We start from the raw sequence: 14,530 nt of genomic DNA, 5'->3' as shown, positions 1-14,530 counted from the left end.
AGGATTCAGAAGGATTCGTTATCTCTTCGCAGAGATGAACGCAATCCACAAACAGAACCAGGAGCAGGGTAACTACCTCAGCACGGGTGGTCACGGTACGCGCAACCTACCAAAACGTACTGGAAAGCTGACTAACTGCACACAGGATATAAACAGTTCGTGTACGTATACATCAGCGACACTGATGTATCACGTAACACAAATACAAGGAAAATAATAAACGTGCTGGTATGCATATATATTGGCAATGAACCAATATATGATGCAAAGACCAGCAAAGTATCTTTATAACAAGAAACACGATCGGGGGCTAAAGCGACAGCAAGACAGGCTTAGGCTGAAGCTATGAAAACCCAAGGAAACCCTGCAGGAAGCAGATCTTTATACTGAGGTCATCCAATGGGAGCAGACATGCAGATTCCCACACAGGTGAATGATAATCAGTCACAAGCTGACAGCAGGGAAAAACAGACAAAGCTATACAGCTTGCATGGAAATAGATCAGAACTGCCTGAGCTGCAGCACTACTTCCAGCAATAGCTGCTGCAGCAGCGATCATTACAGTATTCCTGTATTGTCATATTGCTGTTTGTCACCCCTAAATATTGTCTGTAACCTAAATTAATGTCCAGCGCTGCGTAATATGTTAGCGCTTTATAAATACAATAAATAAATAAATAATAATAACAGTGTAAGAATGGCTGCAGTTTACATTTTCAAGTGAAATTTGTATTTGTCTCCTCCCCACTTTTTGGTTATGGGAATAAAAAGTATCCTATACTTTATTCCAGGTAATGTACTATGTGTGTGCCAAATTTCATTCAAATCCGTTCAGCCATTTTTGCGTGATCGAGTAACAAACATCCAAACATCCAAACATCCGAACTTTCCCATTTATTATATTAGTAGGATTTAACTGACATTTTTTATCGTAACAACCAACGATTTATACAGGAAAATCATGACGATCAACAAGGTTGCCCAAACTTTCTGATACCACTGTACTTTGTTCCTACTGAAAATGTAAAGACAATTTTCTCACAAACTATAAGGTCTTTTTTATTTTTTTTTCTCTCCTCATGTTCCCATTGTTCTACTTTGGTGCAAATGCACCTGTAGAGAGGAATTCCAACCAGCAGATGGAGCTGTGGAGTACAGAGGAATACAGTCTCTGTACAACCACAGATGCCAGATGGAGATTGCACGAAGTGAAGCAATACAGGGCAAGATAGCCACTCGAGAGAGAGTGAGCACAGAGACAGAATGTATGTATGTCCACCAATCTAGTCACCACCCGGCGACGGTTGACATACAACAAGCGAAGACCAAAGTGAGAAAGCAATCGCAAGAATGGCGATTGCTAACAGAGATATAAGACTGAGTAAAGACAGATCATAGAATGAATAGAGACAGAACCAATAAGCAAACTGCAATCCAACATGAAGGAACTGACAGGACTAGCTAAACGCGGTCACCACACGTTAAGCGCAATAGTGACAAAGCGCGTTCAAGGCACGGTCACCGCCCGTTAAGCGCAACAGCGACAAAGCGTACCAACCCTAACTAACTATTGAACACAGAACAAAAAGACAAACAGATGGTGAGAACGCTTTGCTAATCGGTTGTCTAACACCAGACAACAGGAAGCGTTCGCACCAGACAAAAGCTCTGGCCCACACTCCAGGAACATAGGTCAGAAGGATCCACCGCTAGGGCAAATGCGATCCAGACACACAGACAGATGGAGCAACCAGTAGCAACCGCTGCTCTGGCTTACACTCCAAGACAGGGTACAGAAGGATCCACCACCTCTACCGCTAGGGCGAATGTGATCCAAACAGATTATAAGGAATGCTAAGTGCACTCCCAAGGATAAACTACTCTAAGACAATATTTAGCAAACCATTAGCAGAGGGGCTGAAACTCAAGGAAAGTCCAGCAGAACAAAACCTTAATGACCAGCAGGGAATTCTGGGAGGAAATGGCATTTATACTGCAAGCCTTCAAGAGAGGCAGAACTATGAATAACCAGATAAGTGAATGCAAATCCCTCACCAGAACAGCAAGTCTGAAACTTGCAGAGTGAAAACAGGTCTCCTTTCCAGGGACCTGCAGCATGCAGACCTGAAAAATGGTCAAAAAGCTGTCTGCCTGTGCAGACAGCAGAGCAGATCATTACAGGATGCGGATGAAATTACGGATGTATTTGAAATCAGAATCTGTGATTACTGCTGCTCACGGATCCAGTTTTCGAGTCCGTGATTGCTCAAATCAGCTCAGAATCATGGGTTACCCGTGATTCCGAGGTCGTGATGAGAAACACTGATGATGAATTATCACCAAGCACACGGAGCTTACCTGGACATACCACATGCCCTTTTTGATGTCCCTCGCTGGCCATGGTTGACGTCTGGGGAGTAGGACAATGGGCATGGGATATACGCTTGCAAATGTTTACGAACTTGTACGTGCATTTCTTTTGCAGTTTGCAAATTGTATTTAAGGTACTGCACCATAGAAGCGCTCTCTTATATTGCATTTATAAATAAAAGACTTCTAAAAGTAATTTGTTTTTTCAGCTACTCCTACTATTCAGCCACACAGAACGAATCCTACCTTTCTGAAGATTTGCTACTGAGAAGTACTGTTATTAGCCAGAATAGCCTGTTAACTGTTTTTATCCGCAGGTCTTAGAGTCAGACAGTGGGCTTCTCTTTCCCATTAAAAAGAGATGGTGGCAGCCTAGTATTTTGGGGTTATAGTTCGCACGCCTCCTTCTAGTCTGTCGCCAAAATTCCAATGGTTTCAGCTCATCTTTTGTGTTCACGAGATTGGATGGTCTGTGTGCTGAAACCGATTGTAACGGCATTGTGCGGTCCGGCTACCAGGGGGCGTGTCACAGGGCCCAATTTTTGCTGGAGAGCCTCATGATTTGTAGTTATGCCGCTGATCAATAGCATGTCCGATCAACAATTCGAGCAATTTCAGCCCGAAATTGGTCAAATCAGACATGCTGTAAAATGTCGGGCCAACATGCTGATTGGATGTGCGGTGTGCGATCATGAACACAATGGAAACTACTAGTGGTGTCCACTGTATATGCACTGTTCTTATTTCCCTTCCCGGCTCCAGCGCAGGCGCATTAGAGCCTCTCGGCTCGGGATCAGGCAGAAATAGATGATCGGGTGCAAGACGCCTGTGCCTGCGCAGTAGAGCAGACCCGATTAGGATCGGCTATTTACACCTTAGCCCATCAGGGAACCGTTACTGCCCCTGCGCTGGAGCCGGGGAAGGTAAATATTGCAGGCACTACTGCGCATGCGCCACAGCACGACAAATTGTCGGCTGTGGTTTTGGAGGGACCCAACGAGACAGCCGCAGGATGGAGAAGAATGGAGGAAGAAACGATAGGCTCAAGAGGCTTTCCCTTCCCGAGGTAAGTACCCCCAGGGGCACTTTTTTATGTTACAGAGTCTTTAACTCAATCACATCAGGAATAAAATAACACGTACAGTACTAGCTGACAGTTCAATCCCCCAGCTTGGCATCAACCACTTTGTATTTCTACGGCCGTCTTGCACTATTTTACCAACATGGCATTTCAGTTTCCAAAGACAGATATCCCACTACAAACAGATTCCAAAGAGAGATATCCCACTACACCAGATTGCAGTTAAAATGTTCAAATCTTTATTCAATGCATCACAGGACAAACAGGTACAGGCTCACGCGTATCGGAGCTCTGAATGGCTCCAATCATAGCTGTTTGGACGTTTTAACTGCCATCTGGTGTAGCCAGATATCTCTCTTTGGAATCTGTTTGTACAAGACACCTATATATCCCTGGCTCCCACCTGGCAGAGCTTGGGTGGTTGCAGCAGCCCCAACTCTCACTTAAGCTAAGTACCCACGGGGGTACAATTGTAGCTGTCGCCGCACACGGGAGCGTGTGCGCGACAGTTCGGCGGCAGTTCGGCGACAGCTCGTCGCCAAATCCCTCTGCATCCACACGGCAGCAGAGGGATTAGCGATGCGGCGGAAGCTGTCGCCGAGTTTCCTTCCCCCCGCCGGAAGCTCCGTGTGGTGTGTGTGGGTAGCTGTCGCTAGCCCGCATACACATGCGGGGCTAGCGACAGTTCCGGCGAGGTTGCGGCGACGACTGTAGCCGGCGATTGAACAGTTCAATCGCCTGGCGACAGCTCCGACGGGCGACGGTTCGGGGCGCGCGCATCATACACACGGGGGAACTGTCGCCGCAACACGCGCGTGCCACGCGGTTGCGGCGACGGCCGTCCCCCGTGAGTATGGGCCTTAATGGCATTTCAGTATTTCATGCAAAACTAACGCAAGGGGCTTGATTCACTATGCGGTGCTAACCTACTTAGCACATCTAAAGTCTTTAGACGTGCTAACCAGGGTGCTAAGTAGGTTAGCACCAGATTTCTCTTTATGCGCGCAAAACTTTACGCGCGCACTGCACAGAGAGCAGGGCACTCTGCACGAAGTGCTTATTAAAGCCTGTGGGACTTAGCGCGCATAGGACTTGTTAGCGCGGGATCTGATTGAGAAATCCGGTGCTAACCTACTTAGCACATCTAAAGTCTTTAGACGTGCTAACCAGGGTGCTAAGTAGGTTAGCACCGGATTTCTCAATCAGATCCCGCGCTAACAAGTCCTATGCGCGCTAAGTCCCATAGGCTTTAATAAGCACTTCGTGCAGAGCACCCTGCTCTCTGTGCAGTGCGCACGTAAAGTTTTGCGCGCATAAAGTTTTGCGCGCGAAAAGCTCGTTTAGACGTGCTAAGGGGGTTTTCACAGGTGTGCTAACAGTTAGCACCGCTTTGTGAATCAAGCCCAGAGTCTTCTAAGTAATGAATTTACTCTCAGAACACATGCAGATCACTACTTTCTTCCAATTTTTACAAAGTAGTTGGGATATAGGTTGGGGAAAAATATTATAATCATAATTGCTTTGCTACATTTGCTCCATTCCTCGACAGTGAGTTGTGAAAAAGGTGGTAAAATGTTTGAGAAGTGCATCTGTGTGCCGTTATTCTCTTACCTGCAGCTGTGATGCAGCCCAGAAAGAAGCAGAAGCAGCAGACTGGCATGATGTTGCTGCTACAGGCGGTGTCCATCTTTCAGTTAAGAATGTATACCTGATATCAGAATAGGAAGTGAAGCAGCATAATATATAGTTAAAATACTGTGTGTGTTGCTGTTCCTCTAATACAGTGGCCCCTCCTTCAGGCACAGGGCAGGCCTTAGGTTTCACAGCGCCCTGAGCGAAACCTGATTTTTGTGCCCCCCCCCCCTTCATCCTCTTCCCACGTGCATTTACACACACGCACACACAGGCCCATATGCAATTCCCCTTTTCTCCTGTTGTGACACATCATGCCAAATGCTCAGATCTCTGTGACATATGTATAATAGAAAAAATACTATTAATAATCATGAATGGATGGAAGGAGTGCATTATCCTGAATGCAATTAAAAATGAAAGCTAGAACCTTTTAGGAATATTAATAAAAACAATCGGTGGGACAGTTAGCCGCCCCCCCCCCCCCCCCCCCATTTAGAATGATAGCACAGCACTGACAATTTGCACCGCGCGTTATAGCTGCAGTGCGGCTATCCCCCCCCCCCCCCCCCAAACGCCCTCAGACTCAGTATAGGTAGGTAGCCAGGTATAGGTGCCAACAGTATAGGATCTCATGTGTAGGTGCCCTCCTCCAATATAGGTTGCCAAGCATAGGTGCCCTCAGTATAGGAAGTCAGTTGAAGGTTTCCATCGCCCCCATAGGTAGCCAGGCGTAGGTGCCTCCAGTATAGGTAGCCAGGTGTTGGAGCCCTCAGTAAAGGTAGCCAGCTATAGGTGCCCCCAGTATAGGAAATCAGGTGTAGGTGCCCTTAGTATAGGCAACCAGCTATAGGCGCCCCCTTGGAAACCGGCGCCCTGAGCGACCGCTCCGGTCGCTCATATCAAAGGCCGGCTATGTTCAGGCACTCGCACAGAAGCTGCTGTCTATAACTATGTATTGTGCTTGTTTTCTGCTCTGTGCAGTGCCACGGAATATAATTCTAGATAATTTAATGATTAGAATAATGAAAAACGAATATTCAGAAGAAAACAAAGTAATGTCACATTTCCATTAGAGAACAAACTGTTTAAATAATCATAGAAACTCTGTTAAATATGTAATAAATTAAAAGATTTTTTTTTAAAGGGTAAGCGGGGCGACAGACCTGCGTACAAGTTTTTACTTTATCTGCTGCATAAATTATCACAGCAATCACACAGCACAGCACACCCAGACACTAGTCACAGCACAGCAATCACACAGCACAGCACACCTAGACACTAGCCCCAACGCAGCACAGCACACACACAGACACCAGTCACAGCACAGCAATCCCACAGCACAGCACACCCAGACACTAGTCCCAACACAGCACAGCACACACACAGACACCAGTCACAGCACAGCAATCACACAGCACAGCACACAGAGAGACACCAGTCACAGCACAGCAATCACACAGCACAGCACACCCAGACACCATTCACAGCACAGCAATCACACAGCACAGCACACAGAGACACCAGTCACAGCACAGCAATCACACAGCACAGCACACCCAGCACTGCAATCACACAGCACAGCACACCCAGACACGAGTCACAGCACAGCAATCACACAGCACAGCACACCCAGACACCAGTCACAGCACAGCAAACCGAGACACCAGTCACAGCACAGCAATCACACAGCACAGCACACCCAGACACCAGTCACAACAAACCGAGACACCAGTCACAGCACAGCAATCACACAGCACAGCACACCCAGACACCAGTCACAGCACAGCACACCGAGACACCAGTCACACAGCTACAGTAATCACACAGCACAACACATTGAGACACCAGTCACAGTACTGCAATCACACAGCACACAGAGACACCAGTCATGGCACAGCAAACCGAGACACCAGTCACAGCAATCACACAGCAGAGCAAGTACACAGCACAGCACACAGACACCAGTCACAGCACACAGATACACTAGTCACAGCACAGCAATCACACAGCACAGCAGACACCAGTCACAGCAGGGGCGTTACAATAGACCCTGCAAGGGAGGCAACCGCAGGGGGGCCCAGAAGCCACAGGGGGCCCCATCCTGAGAGACTGATAACTAAGGGCAAGGAGAGAAAAAACTTCTCTCTGCACATTTGTTCTAATGACTGCATCTGCTCATCCACTGATAAAGAAATCGTACAATGTTTTGCAGACAAAGAGTGTATACAAAAGTTTGTATACAGCCCCTATTCAAGGTGCAGCAGGCTCTTGTGTACAACGTCCAGCCCCCAACCTCTCTACCCCTCTCCAAGTGCTGTGTACTGTAGTGATGCTGGAAGAGGCAGATGGACAGAGTGGGTGTAATAAGCTGAGGCTGGGAGAACACTCATCTGTCAGCTTACTGTATGCGTTTTCTGCACACCTTGTGTGTCTGTATGTTTGAAAACATGCACATTTTATCACAGAAGCTAATGTACTAATGAAATTGATACCGAACATGCATGCAGTGCTTCACTGTGGTCTGTTTTTAGCTGCAAACACACAAATGTGTACTAGCCAATTGAATAACATTGGTTCTCAGTTTACCTGTGCAAAAAGCAATGGGGGTGGGGGTTGATGCCTGATTTGGCAGGAGGGGGCCCCATCCAAAGTTTCGCAGGGGGGCCCAGTGATTTGTAGTTACGCCCCTGTTTACTTAGTTGAATGCAGTCCTGGTGGGATACTGAATCAAATAAAGTCCAGTTCACATACAGGCATTGGTTTCAGAGTGCTTAAAACAAAGAAAATTATGGAAGTCCATGTGCCCCGATCTCCTGGAGGGCACGTGTGTGACGATCTTAGTTGATGGAATACTGGAGACAACATGGTTGCTGAGGGACCACTTTTATAAAAGCTGACTTGGTGGGCTGTCTTTTAGTTAAAGATGGGTGAGTCTACCCCCTGGTGAGTGAGGTAGGCAGACCCTGTTACAAGCAAAAAGTGACACAATTTACCAATAATCTTTGCCATTTCAGTCTGGATTGGCCCACAGCGAATCCGAGGGCGGATTTGTAACCTGCAGCCAATGCTCGATCAAATGACACTAAATATTGATAGGGTAGCATGTGCGCTCAGCTGAATAACTCTGTTTCCATAGCTGCTAGAATGCTATAAGTCAGAGGTGCCCAACCTTTTTTTGCCCGAGGGCTGCACTTCATATCAAGATAAGTCTCCAGGGCCGGAACACATGCATACAAAATTTATATATAAATCTTTAACATTTTTCTAGTAACAGTTAACATAATTGTGGAAAAGGAAAGAAAACGACAAACCAAGAATTGTTGTACTCACCATTTGTTGCTGCAGGAACCTCCCTCCAATAGGAATCAGCCTTATTCCTATTGGAGGGAGGTTCCCACATCAACCAATGGGTGAGGGGTAGCACGGTACCAGATTACAATCTGCCGTCGAACTCTCCTCTCCCGGACGCTTTACTGCACTTGCCTCACTGTCTCTGATCTCAGCCATCACCCCCTGACTGCACTTTCTGCCAACCTGTGAGAACGCTTTTCTACCCTCCTATGGTTGCATCATAGGACAGTAAAACAAGCGTACTCACGTCACAACGTGAGTATGCTTGTTTACCGTCATATGACTCAATCCCCTGATCCTCCGCGGGCGGCTTAGGTTGGACATGCTTTAAGTTAACCGGGTTATTATTTTAATTTTTAGAAACCGAAAATATGTTTGTTTTCCCATCTGTGATAACCCCATCTCGAATTATTAATAAACTAGCAGACCCAAGCACGTTTAAAAACGGGCTCTAGGATCTGTGTTTTTTGCCACTGCCCGACGCATGTAAGTGCGCGTGCACACGCCGCACACGCACGCGCTCACCCGCCGCACGCGCGCGCCTGACTCGCTGGCCCCGTCCCTGTCCTCCTGTCTGTGTGAGGCTGGGTCTGTGCTGCGCACATGCGCAGTAGCAAAAAGCACGGACCCAGCTACACAGAGACAACTGTCCCTGCTGTACAGGTACAGTTGCCTATTATTATATAGGATGGGATTTTCCTATTGTCTAATTCCAATTTGTGGAGGGAACTTTTGAGAGGGAATGTTATCTGATGCTGCTGGCTTCCAAGGCACCATTTGCCAGTGATTGCCAGTAACACCTCTATGTGAAATGCTTCCTATTTAGAGTGGGTGATGGTGAGAAAGCAAAGGGGAAAAAAAAAAAAAAAAAAACTTCTCAGTCCATATAAAAGTGAAACTGACAGTAGCTTTGCTGGACCATACAGAAATAGTTGGTGATTACACATGACCGGGGTAGGGCCCTAGTTGAGCCGACCTTCTTAATTACCGCAACATAAGCTATGACACCCAATTGGAGTTATAAGGCCACAGCTTTATTACAGTATTAACATTAAACATTAGTTGAGCTGTGACAGCGAAACATTGAAATAAAAAGATGAGTAAAAAGGGGGAGGGACAAAAAACACATATTACAACAACAATCATATTTCCATTAACAGATGGCGGGGCGCTTGAGCGCTCTGCAGGTCCCTTGACAAATCCCTTGCGTGCTGGCCACTAGCCTTCGGCTTACATTATCACATTACACCACCACTCCTCACTCCATTATGCATTATCCATTATCATGATATTTCATTATGGGATCCTCTTTCGACTCATTCATTGGTTATGCCAGCTCAGTGGTGAATACTTTCTCAATGTCCAAAGATACGGCATTGCCAAGGACCCGCCCTCGGCTGTGACGAAGTCTGTAGGGATACAACAAGTTTGCATTGTTATGGGGTGTTCCCAACACCCCTCCTGCCACTTGCTACCGATGAGCGAGCGGCAATGGGAGGGTGGGTGGGAGAAGTTTGCTGTATCCACACGATCCAAGAAGGGAGGCTGAATGGCCAGCCCCCTGGTCTTATAGTGTCCTGGCCCCTGGCCAAGACACTCCACCTTTACTTCACACCTGGCGACCCTATTGTTTCTGGACAGTCCAGCTCAGAGCCCACCCGGTCACGCCCCTTCTCGCCCTAGCTTCGCCCAGCTCTCAGGTTACTTGACCGGGGTAGGGCCCTAGTTGAGCCGACCTTCTTAATTACCGCAACATAAGCTATGACACCCAATTGGAGTTATAAGGCCACAGCTTTATTACAGTATTAACATTAAACATTAGTTGAGCTGTGACAGCGAAACATTGAAATAAAAAGATGAGTAAAAAGGGGGAGGGACAAAAACCACATATTACAACAACAATCATATTTCCATTAACAGATGGCGGGGCGCTTGAGCGCTCTGCAGGTCCCTTGACAATGCCCTTGCGTGCTGGCCACTAGCCTTCGGCTTACATTATCACATTACACCACCACTCCTCACTCCATTATGCATTATCCATTATCATGATATTTCATTATGGGATCCTCTTTCGACTCATTCATTGGTTATGCCAGCTCAGTGGTGAATACTTTCTCGATGTCCAAAGATACGGCATTGCCAAGGACCCGCCACAGCATTCGTCCTTGCCCTCTCAAGGGCGAATGCCCGCCCATACGCAGAGCGCTGCCTCGAGAGCCTCTCTCAGGCCATTTAAGAAGATGGTGTTGCCCAGATCATTTAGGTGCACGCCGTCCCTCTCCAGGTGCCCTGCCGGCCTTTCGAGCAGCGTGTGACGTACCGCTAACCCCCCAGACCTGAACATAAATTTCGAAATGGCTCTATTGATTTTTACCCGAGACTGATTTAGGACCTGCTCGGGCTTGCGCGGGCGCCACGTTAGCCTGGGGATGATTTCCGACCACACTACGGTCATATGGGGGCAGAGTGCCCACATCCGCGTGAATAGTGATATTAGTTCTTGCATCAGTAGATGCTGCTGCATATGCCCGACGTCGTTACCCCCTATATGGACCATTAGCACGTCGGGGGACCCCCTTGCCTTCACTAACCTAAAAAATTTCTGGGCCAGCCTCTCGACTGTCAGTCCTCCCTGGCCCAGCCAGTGAACCTCCACGTTGTCGCTTACCTGCCCGAGGTGTCGGTCTCTGTCTCGCTTTGCCGCTCGTCGCTCAGCCCGCACTATGTATGAATGCCCCATTATCCACACTATACATTTTCGTCGGCCTGTGAGGGATGATAGTCATTATAACATGCTACAGTACAAACTTTTTTTTTTTTTTTGATTCTTCTTCACGCCCTACACTTATCGCTCCGCCAGGTGCGGGCGAATGTAAGACCTGAGACGGTGCGATTCCCATCTGCCGATCTTTTTAATCATTTCGGCGCCGAGGCCCCATCTGGTTGCCTCGGTAGCTGCCCCAATGCGAAATGAGTGTGACCCGTATTCGGCCGTGACACACCCGATCCCTGTGAGTGTGCGTTTTAGCAGGGCTACGAACTGAAATCTGGACAGTGTAGTTCCGTCTTCGTGCCGCAGGAGCGGACCGGTTCGGTCAGACTGCCCCTGCATAAAACTTGTGTACAGTTGTACCGGGCAAGCCCTGCTCCCGGCCATCTCCCTCAGCCTAAGGGTTACTCCTTTGGCCCTCTGGTCCGTTTTTGACCTGGGAATGTGTACCCATAAGCTGCCTTGGGTTATCGAGATATCCTTTCGCTGTATCCCCCCCCCCCCGCTATTTCTATTCGGGCCTACCAGCTCCCCCACCCTTAAAGCTCCATGGAAAGCTAACGCAAAAGCCAGCTGGAACAGCCGAATTTCGTGTGCACCGCGGCAATGTACCTCCAGTGCGTTCAGCAGTTCGATCAGCAATGCCAGCGTGATGGGCCTTCGGCCATCACCTCCCAACTCCTCTTTACCCCTACGTCTAAAACCCTTGACCACCTGGCGAATCATGAAGACCTTGGTTAAATCTTCCTCCCCCCTTAACTTAAATAGGAACGCCAGTGCCGCCATGGCCTTGTCCACTGCGGAGGGTGACGTAGCCGTGGCACATATGTTGTCGAGGAAATGCAGCATAAGGCTCCTTTTCTCTTCGGGGTTCCCCGTTGGGCGCCTGATTTCTAAGTCCGCCTACCTATTCCATACCCTGCTGTAGGCCCTCCAAGTGGTCGGTGAGATGGACTGTCTCACCCAACTCGCCAGTCTGTCGAGACTGTGTCCCATAGGCCTGGTGGTATCTGTGTGGGCCTCTCGTCCGCCTCTGGGGCCAACTTCCGAAAACGGTCCAGCTGAAAACGAGACAGTGCGTCAGCTATCCCGTTCTCCTTACCGGGGATGTGTACTGCCCTAAAGCTAATGTTATGCTGCAGACACTTTAGTACGAACTGCCTGATGAGACTCACAACTGGGGGTGATGATGAAGTCAGACTATTTACTGCTGCGACTACTGCCATGTTGTCCGTGCGAAATCGGACTGCTCTGTTGGCTAGCTCGTGGCCCCAGACCAACAATGCTACTACCAGCGGGAAGAATTCTAGAAAGGCCAGGTTCTTCCCCAGTGGTGATCGGAGCCATGGGTGTGGCCACCTGCCGCTCACCCACCGTCCTTTGAAATAGGCTCCAAAGCCTGTGGACCCCGCAGCGTCGGTGAAGAGCTGCAGCTCCTCGTTCGTGCGCCCCTCCTGGGGCCACAGCGTTCTCCCATTATACTCTGCCAGGAACAATTCCCAGACCCTTAAGTCATCTTTTGTCTCCCGGTTTAGCCTGATGAAGTGGTGGGGCTGCTGTATTCCTTTCGTCAGAAAGGCTAGGCGCCTGCAGAAGATCCTGCCCATTGGCATGACCCTGCATGCAAAGTTCAGTTTACCCAGTTGTGACTGTATTTCGCGCAGTGTCCTTTTCCTGGCTGCCAGGGATTTTCCCACTTCAAGCCTGAGGTCACTCACCTTGTCCTCAGGTAGTCTAAATTCCATCGCCTCCGAGTCTATCTCTATCCCCAGAAACTTGATCTGCCTCGTTGGGCCCTCGGTTTTCTCAGCCGCTAATGGTACCCCGAATAGGTCAAACGTGTCTACCAGCGTGCGCATCAGCTGCCTGCATTCGCCCGACCCGGCCGGGCCCACGCAAAGGAAGTCGTCCAAGTAATGAACTATGCCCTTGGAGCCGCTTTCGCTCTTTACTACCCATTCTAGGAATGTGCTAAAGGCTTCGAAATACGCGCAAGATATTGAGCAACCCATGGGCAAGCATCGGTCGACATAATATCTTCCCTCAAACTTACACCCTAACAGGTGCAAGCTATCCCTGTGCACCGGCAGTAAGCGAAAAGCCGATTCTATATCTACCTTGCCCATAAGTGCCCCTTGGCCTTTTCCTCTCACCAGGGCTGTTGCCCTGTCAAAGGATGCATAGTGTACCGCTGCTAAGTCTGGGTCGATCCCGTCGTTTACCGACGTGCCCCGTGGGTGCGATAGGTGGTGGATGAGGCGATATTTACCCGCCTCTTTCTTGGGGACCACGCCTAGGGGTGATATGTGTAGATTGGGAATGGGTGGGTGGTGAAAAGGACCTGCCATCCTTTCCATGGTTAGTTCCTTATCCAGTTTTTGCGCCACCACCTCTGGGAATTGGTAAGCGGATTTTAAATTTTTGCACCTGTCATTTGGGTAGGCCGTTTCGCATGCTATTCTAAACCCCTCCCGAAAGCCATATGCTAGAAGGTCGGCCTGTTCCCTATTGGGGTACCTATCTAGCCATGGGGCCATCGCCCCAACGTTAACTGGCGTGACTCCCTTTTCCAGATCCTTGCTCCGTCTTGACTCCCTGCGCATTTCTGTTTCTCTTGTAACATTTTGCCCCTGGGTGCCCGCTGGCCCCACAGACTGCGCAATCGTGCTTGTACCTGCATGTGGTTCCCCGTTTGCAGGTGTCATTGTTGTAGTTCCAGCATAAACCTTTTCTTTGCTGGGCCAGCGAGGCAACCGCCCCGCCGGCACCCGCTTGAAAGGGGGTGTTCTGGCCCCCTTTGTACCCGCCCCCGTATTCTGGCTTGGCGGGGCTACTCAGCGACATCCATAGCATGATGTCCCTGTGTTCCCACGTCAAAGATGACCTGACTGACATCCTTTGGCGAAACTGCTCATCGTATAGCAGCCAGGCCTTCCCCCCGTATTTGTGGTATGCCTCTCTGATGCCGTCTAGGTAACAGAACATTGCTGCGCATTGTTCTGGGGTCTTTTCCCCCACTATGCTGGCGAATATGTGGAACGCCCTGGACCAGTTGGGGAATGTCCTGGGTATTAACCTATACATCCTCCTTATGTCGTCCTCCTCCTTGCGGTGTTCCTTGCCCTTTTCCCATTTGTCTATGTCAAAGTTATCCAGGGGGAGCACTGTGAAAATGTCAATGTACTGACCCTTCCAAATTTTTTCCTTTGTTTCCTCTGACACGTGGAAACCTAAGGGGCCCGCAAAACAGATGTAGGTGCTGCTCTTAGCCGAATCGGCTAGACGGGGGGCCCGTTCGGGCTTCTCGGTCGCTGCTACCTCTG

General features: G+C 48.9%; 1 protein-coding gene across 1 annotated transcript in view; it reads right to left on the bottom strand.

The window, feature by feature from the left end:
* The window catches only part of LOC137527284 (antigen-presenting glycoprotein CD1d-like), an 85,332-nt gene extending 73,339 nt beyond the window's left edge, over positions 1 to 11,993 (bottom strand). Inside the window, exons 1-2 of the mRNA XM_068247793.1 lie at positions 11,820 to 11,993; positions 5,063 to 5,138 (exon numbers count right to left, since the gene is read on the bottom strand). Coding sequence (XP_068103894.1) covers positions 5,063 to 5,138; positions 11,820 to 11,993 — 250 coding nt within the window. The remainder of the gene's footprint in view (positions 1 to 5,062; positions 5,139 to 11,819) is intronic.
* Between the last annotated feature and the right edge of the window lie 2,537 nt (positions 11,994 to 14,530).

Source organism: Hyperolius riggenbachi, chromosome 8 (genome assembly GCF_040937935.1).
Source record: "Hyperolius riggenbachi isolate aHypRig1 chromosome 8, aHypRig1.pri, whole genome shotgun sequence".
Taxonomy (NCBI): domain Eukaryota; kingdom Metazoa; phylum Chordata; class Amphibia; order Anura; family Hyperoliidae; genus Hyperolius; species Hyperolius riggenbachi.
Note: the sequence above shows the minus strand (reverse complement) of the source record. Positions and strands in the feature narration are given on the sequence as shown.